Source organism: Rattus norvegicus, chromosome 16 (assembly GCF_021556685.1).
Source record: "Rattus norvegicus strain SHRSP/BbbUtx chromosome 16, alternate assembly SHRSP_T2T, whole genome shotgun sequence".
Classification (NCBI taxonomy): domain Eukaryota; kingdom Metazoa; phylum Chordata; class Mammalia; order Rodentia; family Muridae; genus Rattus; species Rattus norvegicus.
In genome coordinates, this window is record NC_141549.1 from 39,968,947 (window position 1) to 39,995,094 (window position 26,148).

Here is a 26,148-nt window from a genome sequence, read left to right on the forward strand (position 1 = left end):
TTTAAAAGAAATATGGGGACAAAAATGGAAGAGATTAAAGGAATGGCCAAACAGTACCAGTCCAACTTGGGATCCATCCCCTGGCACTGTTACTGATGTTATGTAGTGCTTGCAGACAGGTGTCTAGCATGGCTGTCCTCTGAGGGCCTCTACCTGCAGCTGATTAAGACAGATGCAGAGACAGTCAAGCATTGGACTGAGGTCATGGATCCCTATTGGGAATGTTACTTAGGGGAAGAATTGAAGGAACTAAATGGGATAGCACCTCATAGGAAGACCAACAGTGTTAACTAACCTGGACCCCTGGGAGCTCCCAGACTGAGCCAACATGCAAAAATGTATACATGGGCTGTCCGTGGTCCCTGGTACATATGTAGCAGAGGGCTGCCTTGTCTGGCCTCAGTGGGAGAAGATGGCACCTAATCCTTTAGTCTTGATGCCCCAGCATGGGGGGAGATAGGGTGGGGGGTACCCTCTCATAGGTGAAAGGGGAGATGGAGAACTCAGCGAGAGAGGACCAGAAAGGGGGGGGGGGTCAACATTTGGGAATGTTTTACACACACACACACACACACACACACACACACACACACACACACATTTGTATATATACACAAAACAGGAGAAAGGCATTAAAGTAGAATTGCATATTCAGCAAAAATTTCTTCAAAAAAAGGTATTTTCAAATACAACTATGAATCCCACAAAACAAACTCTCTCTGGGCATAAGGCCTATACGCTGCCAGAGGAAACCTCTGATGACAACTGGACAAGGCAGGCACTGGTGTGAGTATAACAGTGTCATTAGGAGTTATTTCATTGAGTTTTTTATTCCCCCAGTCATGTTTGGTTCACCCTGAAGTCTCTGGGCCATGCAGTCTCCAGTTTCTGCCCATACAGGCAGGGTAGGATGTAGGATCCCACTATGTATTGCAGACTCTTGAGGTCCCTTTTCTCCTATTGAGTTGTCTTTTCCAGCCCTGATATGAGTTTTTGTTTGTGTTTGCCTTATCTTCTTGTATCTTGCTTTGTCCTGTTTGGCTGTAGACTCTTGGACTCCTTTCTTTTTTTTTTTTTTTTCTTTTTTTGGAGCTAGGGACTGAACCCAGGGCCTTGCAGTTGCTAGGCAAGCGCTCTACCACTGAGCTAAATCCCCAACCCCTTGGACTCCTTTCTAAAGAGGAGCCAATGAGGGAAGTGGATCTGGGAGACAAGAGAGGTAGGGAGAGCTGGGAGGAGTGAAGGGAACAGTGCTTAGGATGCATTGTATGAGAGACAAATGATTTTCAAAAAAAAAAAATAAAACAAAAAAATCAAATAAAACTATGACAATTTCTAGTTGACTCCAACTTGAATAAATGTTCCCACTTTGAGAAGAAAATGATTGTAAAAAGGGCTTAATCTTCCCAAAATAATAAGAGTATTTAAAATTATATTGACAAACATGAAAGTATATTTTTTTCTTCCCTCATTTAAAGATGCTTGTTAAAAACAAAAGACTTCAGATCTTGTAACATGTAACAACTCTAAAATTGTGGGTAGAGACTATGCCACACGAAGTGGTGTAATATTAACTATAGTTAAGAAACTTCATATAACTGACCTAGCAATTTAATTTGCACCAGATAGGCATTTGTAAAGATTCACATTTTTACATTTCTTTAAATGTAAATTTTATCTCAAAGTGAAAAGATGGTAAAAATGTAGACCTCTAGTCAATGATATATAAACTTATGTGCTTAGCAACAGAGAATATATATATTTTTGAAATTCATCTTGCTATGTTTAAAGTCATTAAGAGGAGCTGATGGGTGGAGGAATGAGTTCAGACATGCTGAACAGGATGGAACTGTGATTGTAGGATCTAGGTGGAGTGTTCAGGCTTTCTCTGTAAAACATTTAGTTTCTGTTTGAATATTCACACTAGAAAATTATATTGAAAAAGGGAGGTAGAAGGTGGAAATTAAATGGAAAACAATAGGAAAATGAAATCTTTTTTAAAAAATGACAGTCAAATTTAGTAAAGTGAGGAGGTAGAGAGGGAGGGAAATTTCAGGAGGTAACAGAGACATCTATAGAAAAGTGTGTGTGTTTGTGTGTGTCTGTCTGTGTGTGTGTGAGATCAATGCATCATGCATCAAAAATGACAACTAGATAAAGTAAATTCAGCAGTCTTCCTCTTATCACACAGGCATGTGCCATCTCTGAATGCAGAACTCATGTCCAGATATCACTACTGTAATGTAGTATAGTACAGAGCTCAGGAAAAGCCCTTAATAAATATTTGAAGAATGGAATGTATAATGTGATTCACAGCACAGTATCATATTATTAGTTAACTGTGAAGAGAGATCAAGATTAGGAAAATAGATAAGACTGAGTATTTGAAACAAGGAAGTAAATATTTCCTCAAGTTCTAATCATATTTTATTCTGCTTATAAATGTGACTTCTAAATTCTGACACATTTTTATATTCTCAATGTTTAAATGATATACTGAAACTTTATTAACCCAGAAGTTTTCAAAATGAACCAAATGATATGTTATACAAATAAGGCCAGTTTTGCATAGTATATTAATATAGTAACAAATCAACACTCTTTTCCAAGTTCAGAGAAATGGGAAGCTGGTATGGTTTGTAGGGTCAGGTCTAACTTTGACAAAGCCAACAATATTCTTAGATCAGAGTCAAATAAATTTCCAAACTCAGTTCCAGAGAAAAGGAAAACCTTTAGTTAAAATCTTTACAATAAAATAATTATGATTATAAATCTCTTCAGTTAAATATGCATACATTACATGGTATTTTTAAAAGGATGAAAATGGATAGTTTCCAGACAAATCTAATGCACAAACACTCCATTTATAGAGTATATGTCAGTTTAACATTCTCTAATGTTGTGTTATACAGTGGCTGTTTTGTGCAAACATGATGAGCAAAATTAAGAAAAGTTCTGCAAAATTAGTTAGTTCTGAGATTTCTAAACTAGAAAACAGTTAAACAAAAAGAGGGGGTGCAGTCAAGCTGGATTTTACACAGAGGCTGGACTGGAGTGACCAGTGCTGATGCAACCCTGCTGCCACTAAGTCTGTCCCTGGGTAGCCTTAGTCTGGAGTAAAAAGTTGAAGTTCGAACAATTGTGCTTTTATGCAGCCACATGGCCAATAAGGTAGATGTTGTCATAAAGGTGTCCTACAAAATCTTCACTAATGTTCTGAGCAGCTCGGCGGGTATTTCGAATAAACTCTCTCTTTGACATTTTATTCTTCACATGAGGACTAGTGAGGTCAATGGAAAGTAGAATCAAAGAGTAGCACAGTACATAGACAGCATCTGGAAGGCAAAGAAAACACATCAGTATTAGTTAACTCAAAATACCCACAGGAGCTAAGGAGACGAAGGTTCAAAATCTCAATAGATCATACAGGGTGGCAATCCACCCTGTGGGCCTAGGCTTTTCTTCCCATTCGAAAGAGACATTTCTGTCCAATTACGACTAAATGAGCTCCACCAATGGCCTTATCTTGCCTGTTAAAAAAAAGTCAACATGTTTATTTCCGAAGAATGCTTTTTACAAAAAGCTAATTTAACTTGAAAGCATTCCTAATGCCATGAAATATATTACCTTGGCACTAAAAATAGAATGAAAATAATCTTTCAGATTGTGAAATTACTATTCTTAATGGAGCAATATGCCTTTAAAGGTGGGTGCAATCTGCACTTTAACTTTAAAAATAGACCTTTATGGAAAACATTGATCTGACTGAGTGCATGCAACAAAGTAATTTTCTTTTTTTCATAGAGTCACAGGGCAATACTTGGTGCTTAATATTACAGCAGTAGCAACTATTGTAACATTTGCAGTACTACACTATTTACATCTTAGAATCTTGCAGTCTTAAGAGAGCTAAGTCAGGTATTATATCTTATGAAGCATGATCAGCAAATATCACATAAACAAGTAAGTGTTTTGTAATCTTTGGTTAATAAGCACACTTCTTAGTACAAAGATACAAGTAAATTTATAAAATGAACATACATTTATTAGAGATCACAGCATACATAAGTATCTACATGGTGAAAACTAATTGTATTAATAATAAATTTTAATGGAAACATATTATTAAAAGCTTCAATATAACCTTTACAGTCACTGGCAAAAATAACAAGTAATAACATGAATCCAACTTTCCTCATAAAGCTACGCGTTTCATGTGCAAAGGAGTAAGTGCATGTCCTTCTGAGTGTTCCATTTATGCAGTCACTGTTGCAACAGTTCAACAAGTAATTAGAATTTGTAGATACACACACACACACACACACACACACACACACACACACACACACACTCACACTCACACCCACCGAGCTATTCTTACCTGGACTAAGGCCAAGTTCTCGCATTAGGTCAGGATTGCAAGCACAGAACCTATGTGAGAACTTTGTTATAAGAGTTTCAAGGTACTCCCCACGTTCCTCAGGAGCATGAATGTGACGAAAAAATTCTCGCAATGCATTTGGCAAAAACTGATTCCTAAAATTATGCAAGGTTACAAGGTCATCCAAGACATCTCTCCTAAAGAGAAAGAAAAAGGTACAGCTATAGTTAGTGTTTTAAAAGAAATAAAAAGCATAATATTTCATATCCATATAAAGGACTTCATTATTGATTACTCTTATCAGTATACTTTATCCTTACCCTTTAAACCAAGCTATTTTGAACTTCTCGAATAGGCTAAAATAAAGCATGATAAAGTAAAATACAGAGTTCTATGAAGAACATAAGATTTGAAGTATTGAAAGTGCTGCTCAGCTGCTGTGGTGACACTCATGAAGTTGAGGCAGGAGGATAATGAGTCCAAGGCTAGTCTGAGTTATACACAGACAACCAACCTCCCTGCTATTTTTTCCAAGTGCTCTCTAAGTCCAAAGAGCCCTAGAGCTGGTGCCCTCTAAACAGTAATGGATCTTCCTCTATTGCTCCAAGCACATTTCAGAGGTAGAGCTACCCATGTATCTATATACTATACACTGTCTTACAGCCTGCTCTTCCTTCCTGATAGTTTATTGTAAATAATCTGTGTTTGGAAATGGATTCCCATCATTCTTTTGAGTGGTTACTTACCATCTGAACATATGGGCACAATAAATAATAATTCTATGGATATATATTTGTCTATAATTATATAAACATTATAGATATATAAACATATGTATGTTATATATTTTGACCTATTGCATGTAATATGAAGTGTGACTCTCTGTAACAACATTCTTCAACTGTTACTGAAGTCAAACTTGAGTATATGATTATTTGAGCAATCACTTAGAGCAAGGCTAGGCAAATACTGCCAGTGGGCAAACTCTGACCTACTGCTTGTATGTGTAAATAGATTTGATGGAACGGGGTCATACTGTTTTGTTTATAGTTGGCCTGTGTTTGCTTACACCACACAAATGGCAGAGTTATAAGCAAATGCAACAGAGAGCATAAGGTCAGCAAAGCTAAATATTTACAGAAAGATCTACAAAGAGGAACCAGTCTCTAAGTCCTTAGCATTTAAAGACAAAGTAGTTAAGGACAATACCTTCTATAGGAGACTTCCTTCATGACCAGAATACTGGTGTAAGTGCTCCTCTGAGAATTTTTGTATGCAATTAACAAGAATGTAAGGGCACAGGTGAGTAACTCTCTGATGAAAATGCCATCTGATCCATCTTCTATACCTGCATGATTGCATACTAACTGTCACCTTTCTAGACTTAAAAAGGTGTATGGGTATTTTGTCTGTATGCCTGTTTGTCTGTGCACTCTGTGTATACAGTGCCCACCGAGGAGAGAAGAGAACGAATGATCTGGCACTGGAGTTGTGAGCTGCCATGTGGATGCTAGGAACTATACCCAGATCCTCTGCAGAGCAACAAGTATTCTTAACGGTGAAGCATCTCTCCCGGTTCACTTTTGCAGAATTTGCAGACTTCACATAATCGCTCTCTGCAACATTATGCAACTACATGCACATCCTTATACTCCTTATGTTTTGAAGTTTACGATTTGTCTTTACAATAGAATTTTCAAATGGACAGTTCCAGGACTTAGAACTTCTGGTTACCTAAACACTTAGCTCATGACTAACTATTAAGAAAAAGTCAGGGCTGCAACTTCTACCTAGATGTCTGTTTTTAGTTGCTATCCCAGGATGTTGGGCTATCACAGTGTCTCACTCTCCAGTTCTGGCTGGCCACAGATTTGAGAACCTCTGCCTCTGCTTCTGAGTGCTGTCAGTACAGCTGTTTATATATACTTTTTTTTTTATAATGGCAATCTTTTAGCAACATGTTAAACAAAAAAGTCAAATCAACAATAATTTTTATTTTATATTTTTACTCAATTTTGCAACTAGATTATTCTATGTATTATAGCTTTTAAAATAAATTTAACACATATATTACTTAACTCATTTCTGATAAAAATTAATTTTTGCTTTACCTTTCATCAAGATAGATTCTCAGTTTTTTCCAATTTAGTGTTCTGGTACAGAAGATAAATTTTGCTATTTCCTTTGGCGAATCATCTAGGATACCCTTGGACATAAAGTAGCTCACTCCCTAAGACAGAAAGACAAGTCTACATAAGCATGGTCGGCTTTGACTTAGAACTTTAGTAATCAGGCAACTGCAGAGCCACAGCTGTGGGTTCTTTCTAGTATTACTAGAGTGTTTACAGCTCTAACATGCAAAAAACAAGCTGAAGCCTGATCTAAAACTAGGATGTAGTTGATAATTTCCATGCAATGAAGAGGAGGAAATTCAAAGTTAGGATTCAGACTTCGTATTTTCTGCCTCATGACAGGATAAACCAAGTGTACAGAAATATGGACTAATCCTGATGGGGATGTGGTCAAGCCATGACGTAGACTATAAAAATGAGCTTTGCAACAAATATTTCCCTTTTCTAAGAGAGAGCATTTTTTTAAAGCTCATAAAACACTGTGGTATACATTTTAGGAGAATAGCTTTTTGAGAAAAATAATTAGATTCTCCAAATGAAACACTTAACAACTTAGTTCTGGAAACAAAGATAATTACATTATTGTAGTTCCAGGACTTAGGCCAAACTCCACGTTGAATCACAGTTTCCTACACTGCCTTTAAACATCACTGTATTTTGTAAACATCTGGTTAAAATAGCACTGTGAAAAAGCAGAAAAGATAACACAACTTCTGTTGTTTTTGATTGGTTTTGTCTTTGAATTTCCTTTTCTCTGCATGCAGAGTTGTCCAGAGAAGCATTACCCTTACATCTGTGTCTATTTTGACTTTGGTCAACAACAACAAAACATCAACAACAAAAAAATCCAAATGCTGAAAGCAATGTTCTCTCACATTCAAATAAATCTCAGGTCCGTTTGAATGTGCAGTTATTGAAATAAAAGGCAGGTGTGTTTATTTCAACTTGTAGTTCCAGATACATGCATTCCAATGAATGTGCACGTCTGGATAGTAACAATGTTTGCAGCTAACTGGCAGACTAGAACATAAAATGTACATGCAACATACTGCTTTCGCACATAAATTCCTTCAGCATTTCTCCACTTTACAAACACACTGTACTCAGAAATATTGTGCACATTAGAATCTTAAAAAGTTAAGAATTTTTGTGAAAGACTCAAAGATAAAAACTTCCTCATTAAAATTTTGTATTAAAAAGTTTAAAAAGCAATTTGGTTCTATGAGGTAATGCTTTTGAAAGGTTCTAATTAGCTGCATGTTGCAATTTGAAGATAAGATTTTTTATATAAAGCTGATTTTAGGAGCCATCAGAATGTCAACAGCAACATTATCAACCTTTCACGTGAGGTGTGATACTATAAAGGCGATGCTAGGGCATCAACTGGAAGAGCAAACTGTGACAGCATGAGGCTTTCCTGCCCCTTCATGCTGTGTTCCATCAACTCTGAGAAACAGCGGCTACATGCTGTGCCAGGTCAAGGTAGAAAGTCTTTTTGGGAGTGAGGCTCTCCTGGCACTGCTGGAGGGGCAGGGACTAGACTACGGTCAGTGCTCGCTCCCCTCCCTCCTCTGTCGGAATGACTGAGAGTGGACTGTATGCTCATTCATGTGCAAACTGTGAGTCGTGTCTGCTTCCCAAATGCCTCTACAGAACAACGGTAAAACTTCACAATTATGTCCAGTGCTTAAGTTTAACTGGACGGACTCAAAGGCAAGGGGATGTTGATTATACATTATAATACTTATTTATAATACTTTATTTATATACCAATTACCAGGTAAAAGGTATTAAATTAGTTCTGGTCTCCCTGTTAAAATTACACAAAAAAATTCATAATTCTATAGATACATGATGGTACCATTTCAACATCATTTGATGTTATTTAGTTACACAGTAACCTTAATATGTGGATCATTAAGTATCATAAAAGATATTTAATAATAATACACTGTTGGTCATTTCCTTTTTATGGAACATGTTTGGAAATCTTATACATCTAATCTAACGTAAGTTCTCTAAATTAATTAAATGCAAAGAAGTGAGCACACAGACAATTCAGAAAACTGGGAAAATGATCTGAAATAAGCCAACTTTATTGTTTTTATGAGGAAAAAAGGCACATGCCCGTTTCAAGACTCGGATTTCTCTGAAGCAGGAGGGTTAGCCTTCTAAGGATAGGAGGAATAGTCAGCAAGCACTAGTGTCAGTTCAATTAGCATCATGTAAGAAAGCACAAGCTTGCAACTAGAGCTTAGTTGCTCAAACTCTGTCATCTGTTTGACTTTTTTTTTTTTTGCTTTTCTAAAATAAACTTCAGTTTTCAAATTTTCTACAATTTAATTTCATTGCTTATTTAAATTTAATTCCTAATTTGAATACTATTCTGTTCAACTTTTAGAATTACTTAAGTTGTTGTGATCAGGGTAACTGCTCATCTTCACTTGTGGAAATTCTCAAACGTGTTTATTAGGTAATGGCACTAGAGCACAGTGGTTCTGGTCTTGTGAAGTGACTCTAGTCACAAAGGTGAGCTCAGCAGTTGAAATGTTCTGTCAAAGGAGATAGGCCTCAGAAGTATTTCTAAAGACAGTTACCATGAGGCATACATCATTTACAATAGAAAAAACAGCATCATGCCTAATATTTACTCATAATGTTCATATTAAAATAATTTTTGGTTTTATTTTTGTTTAGTTTTTCAAGACAGGGTTTCTCTCTGTGTGTAGCCCTGGCTGTCCTAGAACTCACTTTGTAGACCAGGCTGACCTTGAACTCAAGAGATCTGCCTGCCTCTGCCTTCAAAGTGCTGAGATTAAAGGTGTGTGCACCACTACCCAGTTTAAAAATGTATTGCTTAAGGTTTGGTTTAAAGAAATATTCACACAAGGATTTTAGAGGAGGTCTGGAAGGCCATTGATGGGCTCAGCACCTTGGCTCACTGGAGTCATCTGACCAACCCCAAAGACTTAGAGAACTTTAAGAAAATATCCATTTAGGTTTCATAGTTAGATATAATAATGAACACCTAGGGACTACTTTATAAAACAGACACATGCACATATTTATATATCTCTCTATAAGCATGACCTTAAAGATTTAAATAGATACAGTATTGAGTAACAGACACTGAGTAGTGGAAGACAAGTATTTTATCCAAAGAAAATTTAATGTATTTGTTGTGATGAGACAGATATATAAATAACTAGAATATATCCATAGCACAAATTAATAATTTAAGATGGTTGAATAAATAAGTGAGCATGTAAAATAAGCATTGTACAGTCCAACACCAGAAATAATTACTAAGAACTAGGACACATGGATAAGATTTGAGGGAGTGAAAGGTCTCAATAGCTTTGAAGAAAAGCACGCTGAAGAACACCATTTTTACTGTCTGTCTCATGAGAGCAAAGGCAATACAAGAAACACAAATGGGCTCTATTCAGGGAAAGAGGGAAGGATCTTGAACTTGAGAGTAAGTCTAAAACTGAATTTAGAGTAGTGCTGAGTTTTATGTTCTAGCCACATGTATGTGAGAACCTCTGAAGGCTACATAATGAAGTGCAGCAACGCTCTACAGTGTGATTTGACAATGTAACAGTCCTTTCTTAGTGTGGATCTGCTTTCTGGACTGTTATTTAGTCAACCTTAATCCAGAAATCCTTCCCAAAACTTCCAAATTTTAAGCTAGTCACCATTTGAATAGAGTAAGGTCACAAGTTTCTAAGTCCCACCTAATCTGATCTGTGTTCCTGTTGTATATGACACAAGTTCCATGCTGGGGGCCCTGGGGACCAATAGACCAACATTTTACTTAGAAATGCCTCTGAAACACAAGAACAGTGATTGCTAGCAAAGGGAGCTCACATTGACTCCTTTCAAAGAAAAGGTGGAAGTACCATAAATCATATAGAGAATACATTTATTACCATATATTGTTGTAAGTTTTCTAGTAATTATACTTATTCTTTATGATGAGTTAAAGTTTATAGTTACATATGCATAGAAATAATATATGTGTGTATATATTATATATAATGTGTCTATACACACACCACATATATATACATATATATATATATACATATATATACATAGTTTCAGGACTATCTATACACAAAAAGCTTTGGGGAACCTTCAAATGCATAACCTGTAGAGACCACTATACCATGAAGAGAAATAATAGACTATAAATTAAGTAATTGGCTATGGCAGCTATCCTGGTTTGAGCATGTACAAAACAGCAAAGTAGTTAGTAATAGATTGTAAAATATAACTTAGAACTCTATCTGTCACTTAAATGAAGTTTGGAGGTGAATGCACTTGATGAATGTTTGTTAAACATCAGCCTACAAGGCAATGAAAAGTGAATGGCGACCGATTTTCTGGCTTGATGAAGAGGAAAATGACTTCAAAAATAATGTGGCAAAACAAGAGATGGGCTGGAGATGTGACTCACGTTTCATACCCAGTACCACATAAAAACAACAAAAACTAGGAGTGGCAGTACATATTTGTAATCCTGGAATTCAAGGAGTGGAAACAGAATGAGTTCGGAGTCTGAGGCCACACATGTGAGAGCCTGCCTGAAAACAAACCAACAGATGAGGGTGTTAAGGCCAGGGGAACTCAGTGCTCCAGTTCTTGTTCATTATGTGCAGGACCCTGGGTTTGATTCCAAAATAAGAGAGGATAAAGGGGAGGGACTAGGGATAGGAGAGGTACTCCCCACACACTCATAAACACACACATGGAGTTAACTGATGTAATGGTGGATTAACTAGAAAGTCTTAAAAGGTAATTAACTACTAAAAAGATAGAGCTGAAAAAAATGGTGCGTGTGTGTGTGTGTGTGTGTGTGTGTGTGTGTGTGTGTGTGTGTAACGTTGATGAGGAAAGAAAAAAGAGCCCAGAATTTGAGAGGGAGTACATGGGAGGAGCATGGGGGTAATGACGAAATTATATTTTAATTAAATAAAAAGTATAGACTAAAAGTATAGAGCTGGAGAGATAGCTCAGTCTTTAGGAAGGAGTTGCTCTTCTGGAGGGCCGGCGTCAGATTCCCAAGGTCCACAGGACTGCTCATAACACTCTAGCTTCAGAAACAGGGAATTTGGCTTCCTCTTCTGGCCTCTCTAGGCTCCAACCACACATCATGTGTAAACATACAAGCAGGCAAAATACCAATACACATAAACAAACACACAAAAAATTCAAATAAAAAGTGGACCCATAATTAGGAGGGAGCAGAGGTGGATGTGGGTATGACTGAGTAGGAGTATGGGGTGAGTGTGATAAAAACGGGTAGTGTGAATATATATAACACTCTCCAAGAGTTACAAAAAGATTGTTTAGTTTTGTAGTAGGGAATAATTTATTTAGGGCATGGGGAGTTGAGTTGAGGAGGGAGTAAAGACAGAGAAAGGAGGGGGAAGGGAAAGGGAGAGGAGGGGAGGGGAGGGGAAGGAAGGAGAGGGGAGAGGAATAAGAAGTTGAGGCTGGTCATGAACTTGTAGAAAGTGGGGACTGGACAGGAATGGGTAGAGAAGGGATAGAGAGGGGAGAGAGTAAGAGCAGAAGCACAAAAATGTTAAAAATTAACCATATGAGGGTTGTCCCCAGTAGGATTTAAAATAAAGTGAATGGGTAAATATCAAAGGCTTTGAACAGCAATATTCCAGGTAAGGGGGGTGGCAGAGGAATGTCTTGGGATCCGAGACTGAGTTGTAATAAGAAAAGGATGTACACAGGTCAGTGCCAGCCCAGTGTAGTGGTCTATCCTAGAACCGCACTACCAAGGAGGTTGAGGCAGGAGACTTGAGGCAGTTGGATATGCAGTGAGGCTAGCTAAGACTATAATGTAAGCCCCAGTTTAAAGGAAAATTAACACCTCACACACAAACCCCAAACGAAAGCAAACTGAAAAACAAAACCTTGAACGAGTAAGGAACAGTTCCTCAGTGGAGTTACAAGAGCACCATTTTCAGAAGTGGCACCAAACCATACTCTATGCTCTGATCACAGTGCTGCCACCTGATGATGTGAAAACAAGCAATTTACTTAAACTTTCTGAGCCTGTTTCCTAAGCAGTAAAAAAGCTAACCCAATCACAGAAAAACACACATGGTATGCACTCACTGATAAGTGGCTATTAGCCCAAATGCTTGAATTACCCTAGATGCCTAGAACAAATGAAACTCAAGACGGATGGGATGATCAAAATGTGAATGCTTCACTCCTTCTTTAAAAGGGGAACAAGAATACCCTTGGCAGGGAAGAGAGAGGCAAAGATTAAAACAGAGACTGAAGGAACACCCATTCAGAGCCTGCCCCACATGTGGCCCATACATATACAGCCACCCAATTAGACAAGATGGATGAAGCAAAGAAGTGCAGACTGACAGGAGCCGGATGTAGATTGCTCCTGAGAGACACAGCCAGAATACAGCAAATACAGAGGCGAATGCCAGCAGCAAACCACTGAACTGAGAATAGGACCCCCGTTGAAGGAATCAGAGAAAGAACTGGAAGAGCTTGAAGGGGCTCGAGACCCCATATGTACAACAATGCCAAGCAACCAGAGCTTCCAGGGACTAAGCCACTACCTAAAGACTATACATGGACTGACCCTGGACTCTGACCTCATAGGTAGCAATGAATATCCTAGTAAGAGCACCAGTGGAAGGGGAAGCCCTAGGTCCTGCTAAGACTGAACCCCCAGTGAACTAGACTGTTGGGGGGAGGGCGGCAATGGGGGGAGGGTTGGGAGGGGAACACCCATAAGGAAGGGGAGGGAGGAGGGGATGTTTGCCCGGAAACCGGGAAAGGGAATAACACTCGAAATGTATATAAGAAATACTCAAGTTAATAAAAAAAAAAAAAAGTCTTAAGAGAGCTTTTTATGGTCATTACAGTGACCAACAGAAACACAGCAGGTCTTTTAGATGGTTCCAGGAGATTAATGGGTAAACAGGGCATCCAACTGGGAAAAAAGAAAGTAGTGATTTTCCAGAAGTCTCTCCATAGACTTAGTCAAGTTCAAATCGACTACAATAAGGAGTGAGCTCAAGATGGGGAAACTGAGGAAGGCACAATCACCTGGAAATATTAGGACATGGTGGAGAGGAAGGAAAAATTAATTATGAGAAAGAAAAAAAGGGTCTATTCTTTAGAGATAATTTTGAACTATGTATGCCAGAAGATAAAGGAAACTTGACAGAGAAAGGAAGCCAGGAGCAAAGCAGATGGCAAGAGCAGGGAAAGACAAAAGACCTGCCAGAGGCACACTGCTGTGCACTGTTGGACCGGGCAGGGTACTAGAATGCAAAATCAAAGCTCATATTAGTTGATTTCTGCTTTTACAGTAAATTTGAAGGCTTTCAGAAGTATACCTCTTACATTTTAGCAAAAAGAATTATAACACAAAATAATTCAATCTGCATTTCTAATTTTTTTCACATTAGTTTTCACGTATTTGAATCACAATGAAACAGGAAATTTGAACGTGCTACAGCACGTAGAGTAATGCACTCTAAGAAGTATATTAAGAGGTACAATTTATTTTTCAAGTCCCCTTCCTGGGTGTGACCTGTATGAGCTGTATGACACGTAGAGTAATGCACTCTAAGAAGTGACCTGTATGACACGTAGAGTAATGCACTCTTAAGAAGTATATTAAGAAGTACAGTTTATTTTCCAAGTCCCCTTCCTGGGTGTGACCTGTATGAGCAGTTACAGTCTGTCTGCTCAGGCGGACTCAGGCGGAGAACAGGCACAGCATCCTTTCTTGCTCCCAGTTTCTTTCCTAAAGCACTGCAGAATGCTAAAGTAAGCATGAAATCTTACCTTCCTTATCTAGCCAAGGAGAAAAAAAGAAAATAAAAACAGCAAAGCATGAATAATTAACAATGACTTATCTGAAGATGTCTATTTGCCAATGAAAAAAACTTACTTTTTCATTTGTGGTGAAACAAATGCACAAGATTTATAATGAGAAATTTCAAACAGTTTTTATCTTGCTATTTCATCTTGTTATGTATTTTATAATATTTTCTCTCTTCTTTATGTATGCAAAGCCTTCTCACATGCTTAGAGACCTTCAGATTGTAATTCAGCAGTAATGTGTGTTTGTAAGGACAACCCACATGGGCCATCTCAAAATGTAGTGCTTTAGCATATTTCCTAACAGGGAATGATTCAGAAAAGTTGACCTTTGTACAACAAACCTACATCTGTCTATGTTACGGAATCTTTTCTTCACAAATCGTGATTAGAGATAGGAACCCTTTGTGACTCTGTAGTTGTTTGTTTTAAGGAGTTGCCAGCTTTCCTCTTATGGAAATACTCCTAATGAGGTCATTTACTGGAAGGTTCTATACTGTATGGAACTAATAGGAAAGGGTACTTCAAGAGCTGCAAATGTTATCTCTTCTTCGTAAAAGCAGAAGACATGCTATCCACACTGTGGAGAAGTGACAGTTGTGGACAGTGTAAACATCCTATGACTAATCCCTTTAAATATGGTTACTGAAGCAAATTTTATCATCCTAACAGCACATTTAATTCCCAGTGTATAAAAATCAGATAATTCATGCTTGAATGTGGGATTCAGGAAGAAACGACTTTATTTATGGATACTATTTAAATTGGCAGTATTTTGTTTCCACGGACTTTTGGTTACATAAAAATATAAGATATGGAGAAATGGCTGAATACTGAGATCCTCGTGGCTAGAATGCATCAACAGGAAGTCTCATATAAAAGTAAATAAAAATGCAAATAGAAAAAAAACTTTTTTCAAAGAAACTTAGAGAAATGGAGGCTAAGACACAAAACAGATTTTCTGCTTTTTTTCAAAAAAGAGAAAGCATTAGACATTAGACAAATAACTTAAACCTCATTATTTAAGTTGTAAATAACTGAAAGCCCTGATAAGTAATTTAAATACTTTCTAAGAGAAAATGAGCCCCTCCCTCCTGTGAGTTACTAAAGTTCCTCACAGAGCCACCCCTGTGACTAAGATGGCTGCATGATGGCCTTTCACAAGGTATCACCAACAACTGCATGGGCACTTCATCCCCGAAATGGTTGCTCTTGGTTGATGTAAAACTCTTAGAAAAGCCCATTCTCACTGGAAAAAATTTCCTGAATAAAACACCAATGGCTTATGCTCTAAGATCAAGAATCGACAAATGGGATCTCATAAAACTGCAAAGCTTCTGTAAGGCAAAGGACACTGTTATTAGGACAAAACAGCAACCAACAGATTGAGAAAAGATCTTTACCAATCCTACAACAGATAGAGGGCTTATATCCAAAATATACAAAGAACTCAAGAAGTAAGACCGCAGGGAGACAAATAACCCTATTAAAAAATGGGGTTCAGAGCTAAACAAAGAATTCACAGCTGAGGAATGCCGAATGGCTGAGAAACACCTAAAGAAATGTTCAACATCTTTAGTCATAAGGGAAATGCAAATCAAAACAACCCTGAGATTTCACCTCACACCAGTGAGAATGGCTAAGATCAAAAACTCAGGTGACAGCAGATGCTGGCGAGTATGCGGAGGAAGAGGAACACTCCTCCATTGTTGGTGGGATTGCAGACTGGTACAACCATTCTGGAAATCAGTCTGGAGGTTCCTCAGAAAATTGGACATTGAACTGCCTGAGGATCCAGCTATACCTCTCTTGGTATACACAAATATTTTAATATAAATATAAATATAATATAAATATTTTAATATAAATATCTTTATACACAAAAGATGCCCCAACATATAAAAAAGACACGTGCTCCACTATGTTCATCGCAGCCTTATTTATAATAGCCAGAAGCTGGAAAGAACCCAGATGCCCTTCAACAGAGGAATGGATACAGAAAATGTGGTACATCTACACAATGGAATATTACTCAGCTACCAAAAACAATGACCTTATGAAATTCGTAGGCAAATGGTCGGAACTGGAAAATATCATCCTGAGTGAGGTAACCCAATCACAGAAAAACACACATGGTATGCACTCACTGATAAGTGGCTATTAGCCCAAATGCTTGAATTACCCTAGATGCCTAGAACAAATGAAACTCAAGACGGATGATCAAAATGTGAATGGTTCACTCCTTCTTTAAAAGGGGAACAAGAATACCCTTGGCAGGGAAGAGAGAGGCAAAGATTAAAACAGAGACAGAAGGAACACCCATTCAGAGCCGGCCCCACATGTGGCCCATACATATACAGCCATCCAATTAAGACAAGATGGATGAAGCAAAGAAGTGCAGGCCGACAGGAGCGGGATGTAGATCTCTCCCGAGAGACACAGCCAGAATACAGCAAACACAGAGGCGAATGCCAGCAGCAAACCACTGAATTGAGAATAGGACCCCCGTTGAAGGAATCAGAGAAAGAACTGGAAGAGCTTGAAGGGGCTCGAGACCCCATATGTACAACAATGCCAAGCAACCAGAGCTTCCAGGGACTAAGCCACTACCTAAAGACTATACATGGACTGACCCTGGACTCTGACCTCATAGGTAGCAATGAATATCCTAGTAAGAGCACCAGTGGAAGGGGAAGCCCTAGGTCCTGCTAAGACTGAACCCCCAGTGAACTAGATTGTTGGGGGAGGGCGACAAGGGGGTGAGGATGGGGAGGGGAACACCCATGAAGAAGGGGAGGGGGGAGGGAGATGTTTGCCCGGAAACCAGGAAAGGGAATAACACTCGAAATGTATATAAGAAATACTCAAGTTAATTAAAAAAAAAAAAGAAAAAAGAAAAAAGAAAAGCCCATTCTACCTAAACCAGGCTCTAGGCTGGCAAAAGAAGCTTAATTAGCTATGATGTGCTTAATGATAATTCAAACTAACGAGGCAGTGATGTTAACACATGAAATATCATATACAAATACTATACTTTGAAAACAAAATTGTAACTTTGTCATAATCTCTAGACACATGGACATCTAAAATATACTTAGGAGCTTTGAAACATCTTTAAAAATAATTATCAAATTTTTAAAAAGTGTTAAGAGTACAGCAGTAGAGGAATATATTCATCAACACAGCATGTTACTGTGAATACTTGCCAGATAATACACTAAAGGCAAAAAGTCTCACCAAAGTGTGAGGATCCTGGTCTGACCAATGCACACATTATAAAGAACTACTACTCAAGCTGCAAAGAGTTATTTGCTAGAACCTAAAGGTTTGAGAGGAACTTCAAGGTCTGAAGCAGAGTCTGGTTCTTCAAATTTTAAGTTCCAGTAGCTGTACCTGGAAAACACATACCTACTGAGCAGTTAGAAACACTGACTATTTGACTTGTCTTATTTATTTAATCATCATACTGTCACTAGTATCTAACTACCTATTCCATGAAGGCAAATACAACACAGAGGCTAATGACTCAATATCAAAATGACATGACTCATGACATCAAGATACTTAGTAAGACCTCCCTCTGGACGTGTGGAAACACCTCAAATTTACTTCTTAGAGGATAGAGCACTGTTCCAAATCACTGTGCAATAATGACTGGCCTAGAATGGTTCAGCCTTAGGATCTTAATTCTGAAGAAGGTAACCCTAAAAGTTTTATGATGAAAGAAGAAAACAGTAAATAATCTAATGGATAAATTTACACTTTGGTCAATTTGTTGAAACATAAAGCTAGTGTTATACTTATGATTTCCCATACTTCTAAAGCCACGACTAAGTTCACAGAAACCTTATGCTTGAAGATTGAATCTGAGGGAAAAAATGTCATTTACATTTCTGATACAGCAGCCATGTTGGGAGCATCAACTAATAAATTAAAGAGGTAAGAGAGGCATAATAATCTTATGTATTAAATCCAGAAAGTGATATCAAGGATTTGAAACTATACTTATATCAAGTTATAGGAAACCTAGTCAGAGAAAATATGCTAAAAGAAATTAGAAAAATATAATTTTCTTTGAAATGAACTTAAGATAACCAAAATAATAAGATTTCTAAGTATATTAATCTAAATTGGTAATAAAAGCATACATTAAATGAAGAAAAAGACCCGCTCATATATACTGTCTAGCAACATACTGCCCAATAATTTCACTTAATTTTTATTTATGATGATTTCACAATGGGACAGTAAATTAGCATTTAACATAGATAATAAAGGAAACAAGTGGAAAGTGCATCAGCTGCTCTTTGAACCAATTGTGGGAAATCCATTTCTCTGAGAAAGGTTTACTTTGACTCTACAACGTGCATGCAAACCATGTGCTGCAATAACTCTAGGAGAGAGGACGAAGAGGGAAAACCTGATAGATAATAAAATTGACTTAGCAGGCCGGACAGAGTTAGTTTCTTAACTAACTTTAAATCACCTATAAACCAGACTAGATATACATACATACATACATACATACATACATACATACATACTGCATACATACATACTACATAAACATACATTCATATATACATACAATATTCTCATCACAAAAAAGGCAGTCCCCACATTTCTCATACTTAGGTTTAGAAACAAGTTTTACAAATCCTTCAGTATAATTCTGCTGATGTAATTCACAAGACTAAATTACATAAACACTTCTGGGTCAATAGGAAAAGGAATAGAAAGGATTTCACGGACAGTTTAGGCCCGTAATTCAGATACTCTGCTAAGTAAGAGGCTAGAAGCAGGTAACGGGGACTCGGTCTTTGGGTAAGCACCCCTAATAACACTTTAATAAGTGATCACTTGCAAGGGTTTGATTCTGGAGGGACACTGGTACTGGATACAAGCAATTTGGATAGGTAGAACAGTACAAATTTATCTTTATTTTTGATGTGAGAGTTTAATTGGATTAAAATGAGCTAGTTAAAAATTAGATAAATCCCCAACCTAAATACAGCTCAACTAGACTTTCCCAGGCAAGTTAATACTTTTAGTCTGCTAATTGGTTACAACATGTATAATGTGCTGGGGCAATGATGGCCAACCAATCTTTGGTTTAATTTGAGGCCCATGCCTCAAGAGGGAGCCCATGCCCTATGCTGCCTGGATGGCAAGGAACTGGAAACTAGATGGCACGGAGACCTAGAATAGAACCAAACACAACTGGCAAACAAACAAACAATTCCTAATGAACTACTGATAAACTAATTACACTAATAGACTGGTGTCTTATACAGTTGTCATCAGAGAGGCTTCCTCCAGCAGCAGATGAGAGTGGGTACACTGACCCACAGCCAGACATTATGCAAACAGAAAAGTTTAAACTAGAAGTCTTCTTCAGGTCCCTCCCCTCAAAGCTTGGGGAACCTCCTGGAAGAGATGGAGGAAAGACTGTAGGAGTCACAGGGGATGAAGGACACCAAGAGAATCAACTAAGCAGGGCTCACAGGGGCTTACAGACTGAAGCAGCAAACACTGAACCTGCTTTGGTCTCTGTCAGGCTGTGAGCTTGACATTTTTGCTGGACTCCTAACCCTGAGTGTGGGTCTGACTCTGACGTTTTTGCTTACTCTTTAGACTCTTTTCCTCCTGTTGGGTTGCCTTGTCCAGCCTTGCTGTGACAGCTTTTTGCCTTGTCTTATTGTATCTTGTTTTGTCCTATTTGGATATTGTTTCTTGGAGGCCTGCTTTCTTCTGATGAAGAAATGGGGGGGAGGTAGATCTGGAGGAGGTGGAGGAGTAGAGGTGGGAAAATTGGTTGGGATGCATTGTTTAAGAGAATAATCTATTTTCAAGGAAGGAAAGAGAAAGGAAGAAAGGAAGGAAGGAAGGACGGATGAAGGGAGAGAGGGAGGGAGGGAGGGAAGGGAGGGAGGGAGGGAGGAAGGGAGAGAGATATGACAGCTCTTTCAGTCAATGTCTACAGACCGTCAAGGATGAAATCAGTGTATCACTATGAGACGTCTTCCTCAAATGCTTTATGCAAAGAAATACATATGATTTAAGTTACTGTCAGCTTAGCTGTTCCTTGAAGCCATATCCTTGATACATATTGCAGGTACTCGTTCATAAAATGAGGCACTGTCTGAGAAACACTTACAGCCACCGATTGACTTAATCATTCCAAGATAAGCTTCAGTTTATATACTAGATAAGAATTAGAAATTCACATTTCTGTATCTGTAGGCTATAAAAGACTATTCAAGGTACATACATCTTCCTGTCAATAGGGCTTATTCTCAACTATCTACAATATCCAGTTATTCCTGAGACAGTTTTCTATTAAAAAAAAAGTAAAATTCTCTAGCTTGGTGGAACTAGAATTAATCTCAAAATGTAGAGCATTCTCCAGAAAACAAAAACAAAAACAAAAACAAAAAAACCTCCCTATATGGCCTATAAGTCTTCATTGGAAATAGAGGAGATATTCAGATTTTATATAGCTCATATAGAGAATAAAATATCAAAGATTTAATAACAAGTAGTTAATAATATAAAATTACTTTTCAGGGACATTTGTATCAGTCTACAGCAATATTGAATATTGCTCTAGGGGTTTATTTTCTAAAGTAACACTTTCATTAACAAATTAAAACACAAAATATGAAAATTATCTCTCTCTGTCAAGACACAACAAAGCTGTTGGTTTTAAATAGGAAATACTATCAGAAAATGGAAAAGAAAACAAGTAATTGTAGGTATAGAGATTCCATTATAGAGAAGGCATGTTAAATTTCAAACAATTATAAACCAACAGAGTTTTATCAGATAGCTGCAAATGAATAGAATGACATCTCAGTCAGTCTTAAATTTATAAGTGTATTTCTAAGTATGTTTTTTGGAATGTTCCTTAACAAAACCAAATACTGTTGTATCAAATAAGCTTGGATAATGTTTCACACTAAGTGTAGTTGTTGAATATTCCCTATGTGCATCATGAATTATAGGCTTTTGAAAATGTCTTCCTTATTATGTAATTGAGAATACCCTTCTGTTTGTTCTGACAAAACCAAATGAGGTTATCTATCCTTAGGAGTAAAAGTTTAAGATATTTATGTTACTGTCCTTATGCTATGAAGTAGATAATAACCATTTTCAGGCTATACATAAAAAACTCAGTCAAATCTCTAACAGTAAGGTGAGCACCTTCTTAAAATTGCTCCTATAATGGATGAACTTATACATTTCCTGGTTAAATAGCCAAAAAAATATGCTGTTTTAACAATAAATTATTTATCTACTTAATTCATTTCCATGTAAAATAGGTCAAACAAATATAATTTCATAATAGATTTTTATCCAAGATCCAATTAGTGAAATGCATAAAGGTGTATGAATTAGGTATTTGGTATGAATGTAGGGGAAATTTGCTTATATAGCTAATGCATACTTTTATATTGTAAAGACTATTTACAACATACTTAGAGTTGAAAACAAGTCTATATTACACTATGCCTACTATGAGTTTTTAAGACTCTAAATTTAAAAATAACAATGCCCAAAAAATGTTCTAAGCAAGGTGGATGAAAAGTACAATTTATCACAACTCCTAGCAGACTAGAATTGACACACTGAACTTGTACATGCAGGGAAAAGTACAACTTAGTGTAAACAGAGAATATTCATCACATTCCTTTACTAGAATGTGGTCACTGTCACACAGTACACAAGCTCATGCACAAGATCAAGACATTACATACAGCTGAGATCACAATGTCATGCAGATCACAACAGCGTGCTAGATAATCGTACCAAATTGTGCAGATGTTCTCCCCCACCCCACGAGCCACTGCCAGCAGTTGCTATGGAGTTTGGTTACCCATATCCATGACATGACGGTGTCCTTTGGAGAATCTTGTTCCCTGTGGCTGTAAGTATTCTTATTTTTACATTTTAATGATATTTGCTATAAAAAAATCTTACGTACAAAAGTAGAAATCATGGAAAAATACACTTTTTATAATAATCAACAAATATGTGTTACTTATCTCAAGCAGCTGCAATAAACACCACTTATATTGAACATATTATTAACAATAATTTACTGCTTACGTGGATGAACCCCAGAAAAATATGTCTGATGACAGTGCTCTAGTGAGTGGGGGAAAAATAAATCTCCAGAAAGTACTCTGCCTCTAGCATTCCATTCCCATGATCTGGCTGATTATACTTATATTGCCAAGTTCTCCAGGAGAATATCTTTCTGATAACTTGGTTTTATGTGACTTTGATTCACTTTGTAAGTAATAAACAAATTGATTTTGTATTTGTAATGAAAATTAGGATAGAGTCATTAAAATGATTTCCAAATACATTAAATGCCTTTTTGGGGGTGGCCTATTTGTACTATAAATATATTTTAGTAAAGATAAAATTTTATTTTTGCTATACATAATACCTGGGAAAGTCCTGATACTCACAATAACATAGAATCAGAGTCTAGAACAAGAGACACTTGGAATGGCTCAGCTCTGTGTCTCTGTCCCTTTCAGAACAGTGGATTAGTTTATTCAGGAACATTCTAAGCTACTCTAAACCAGGCTTGTGTGAAGAACAGAAATACAGCCAACTCTCAATACCAATGAAAGGTGGGATGGAAAAGGAACCTGGCAACCTAACATTTTATTTTGATAACTTAAATTCCCTTGCTTAGCAAATATTTGAAATAACAATTTAAAATCTAATCACATTACAAATGGACTCAAGTACTTCCTTTTTTCTGCCTTCCCGCAAAACATTCTAGGAGTTACTAACAAAACTCTATGGTGAAATGTATACATCTGCAAACACAGAACATACTTTTGTGTCTAATTGTTCCAATTTAGACATTTAAAGCTATCTAGCCCATATCCTAATGTATGAGGGCAGAAAAGTTTTTCTTTCTGTTCATAGAAAGCATGTCTTTATAATTTGTTTTTAAAACTGCAAGACATTTAGGAAGAAACAACTACTTACCAGCGTTAGTACCAGCAATATCTCACTTTTCTGACATTGTACAACTTGGTACTTAACAAGTTACACTTTGCTTACAATGGAACATTTGCAAGACATAGGAATTAAAGATGACACTTTGATTTAGCATCCGTATAATTTGTGATAGAAGCCAATGAGACTTCACAAACTAGGCATAATAAGGTGGGGACTTACAAAAGCTGTCTCTCCTGATTTACAAATCCTGGAGCAATATACCACACTAGTTGGCCTTAGTTCTTCTCCAGCAATCTTCACGCAATTGCTAAGCAGACCAAAGCAAAACATTTGACAGCTCACACATACGAGCTGTTCTAATGAGCAACCAGTAAAGTAATTATAATTAACATAAGGAAGACTCTGAAACTAATCCAGTCTATGAAAAACTACAGTGAAATTTCTGCACATTTGCCACAGTGAATTTACAAGACCTGAAGGTGACATGCTTATGTTATCTGTTTACACAGAAGATACTGTGAAAAGCAACGATATTCTACTATTCAGTTGGAAAATTACAATAAAGAGATAACCAATAAACTCTAATATATGGTAATTCCTTACTGTCACTATAGTCTAAAAAGTGGCTTTTTACATTATAATGGCTTCAAATATATAGTTTGAATGCTGGCCTTTAATAAATCATCCCATTTTCATGGGTTTCTTGGGCATGGTGGCACACTATCTCAGCATTTAGGAAACTAATGCAGGAGGATCAGAAGTTTAAGGTCAGCCTGAAATATACAGTAAATTCAAGACAAACCTGAGCTATATAAGACACTGTCTCAAAAAACCCAAAGTAACAACAGCAACTAGAAAAAGCATTAGAATTTCACCTACTTTAAGTCATTAGTAAGAAAAAAAGGAAAAGAGAATTAGTATATCTGAATGTGAATATTATAGCAGGTTTTATAATGAATCATTTGTTATATTTATAATGATAAGACTAAATGATAAAGTGTATGTTTAAAAATGACTTTTAGCTTTATAAGTATGCAAGAAAAATTTGACAAGAAAAGTATTCACAGTAAGTGAAGATCAATTTATTTTAAAATGTACTGTCACTGTGGTATTTCATTCATAATTATAAGAATGATAGATTAGATTTAAGCTTAAAATTAAAAACTGGAGAAACACTTTCCTACTTATAACAAAATTAAGATAATTTTAGAACTTGACTGTGCATAGCTTAAACAATTTTTTTCCCTTTTTATGATATTTATTTATTATGTATTTTATGTATATGAGTACTCGCTCTATCTCCATGTATGCCTGCATGACAGAAGAGGGCATCAGCAAAATGGCATCAGATCACATTAGAGATGGTTGTGAGCCACCATGTGGTTGGTGGAAGTTAAACTCAGGACCTCTAGAAGAACAGCCAGTGCTTGGTTAATTATTGAACTCTCTCTCCAGCTTAAACAATGATTAGTAACATTAAAAACTATTAGAGTAGTTCAGTTAATGTTTCCATAAACTCCCAAGTAATATCATTTCCATTTGGATTTGAAGGTGTAAGTCCAGTAGATGTGTAAGCATTTCTAAAATTCTTATTTTTTCAAGATACATTAAAATAAGAATAGAAAAAGTTGAAGGAAATTTTTTCTTCACATTTTGATCACTTTTAAATATTACAAAACCATTAAACAGGATAATCAAGAAGAGATTTTAGGAAACATGGAATTATGTTTTTAATAAACATTTATTATCACATTAATATACATGTATGTGTTTGTGCCACAATACATGTAGTATTTAAGTTGGAAGGCAATTTTGTAGGATCTGTTTTCTCCTTTCACTTTATATGGTTTCTGGGGATTGAACTCAGGCTGCCAGACTTGAAAGCAAGCTCTTTATCTCCTGAGCCATCTTGCCACCTAAGGTCATGGACACTAGGATGGTGTTTCCTGGGATTATCTCTAAAACAAGTACTTCACTACTAAGTACAGTAATGGGAAACCAATGCTGCAGATATAATTTGATGAACGTATTATATGAATGCTCTAATTAACAAAAGTTTATATTCCCTGGTAATATACATCAGACCAGTAAAGTACTGTGTAAATCTCAAGAATACTGCCACACAGTGTTAGCAGATAGACAGCTTGGAGTATGACCAGGAAAGGCAAACAACAGAGATTGGGCCATATAACAGTAACCAGGAGCTTGGTCTTTCAGAGACTGGAAAGGCATGCTTAGTTACTTTAAATTTTCCCTCAAGGTTACACTATTAGAAGATTGAAGCAAGATCATACAAGTTCACCTGAGGCAGATAACCCTGTTCTCCACTTACCTCCTCTGGGTTGGCATTAAAGGTGAGGCTTCCCTCATCTAGCTGCATATACAATTTTCTAAAAGAAAATCCTAAAGGTGGATTCTTATTGTATATAGAACAGTGACCCCATGTGGATTTACACAACCTGTAAATATAAAGGACAAGAAGACAAAAGTTACTATATTCCCTAAAATACATGATAAAATTCTGAAATAAATGACACAAAATTAGATTTTGTGGCTGTCCAAACACTAAGAATGGAATCATGTGAAGGAAATTTTAAGTGCTTAAAGAAACAAAACAAAACAAAGCAAAAACAAACAAACAAACAAACAAACAAAATAAAAACCAAGAGTTTTGTGGCCTCAGTTTCTTCAATAACATGGAATAATTGTTCTTAGATTATGTTTTGGGCTTCTCCCAAAGATAGCAGATAAAAGTGAATTCACATC

The 26,148-nt window shown here is 36.8% G+C and overlaps 2 protein-coding genes across 5 annotated transcripts in view; one reads left to right on the forward strand and one right to left on the reverse strand.

Moving 5' to 3' along the window:
* The window catches only part of Erich1 (glutamate-rich 1), a gene marked incomplete at its 5' end in the record, with an annotated part of 52,793,804 nt that overhangs the window by 9,098,387 nt on the left and 43,669,269 nt on the right, over positions 1-26,148 (forward strand).
* Fbxo8 (F-box protein 8) overlaps positions 2,484-26,148 on the reverse strand; it is a 45,386-nt gene continuing 21,721 nt past the window's right edge. For 2 of the 5 annotated variants that reach the window (XM_087588315.1, XM_087588316.1), the window contains 3 exons: positions 6,493-6,611; positions 4,382-4,578; positions 2,484-3,335 (listed from right to left, as the gene is read on the reverse strand). In XM_087588315.1, coding sequence (XP_087444441.1) covers positions 3,148-3,335; positions 4,382-4,578; positions 6,493-6,596 — 489 coding nt within the window. In that variant the 5' untranslated portion in view covers positions 6,597-6,611 and the 3' untranslated portion in view covers positions 2,484-3,147. Of the gene's footprint in view, positions 3,336-4,381; positions 4,579-6,492; positions 6,612-22,206; positions 22,323-25,714; positions 25,842-26,148 lie in introns of all 5 variants that reach the window. The other 3 variants (XR_015639414.1, XM_087588314.1, NM_001012050.1) reach the window with 3 other exon arrangements.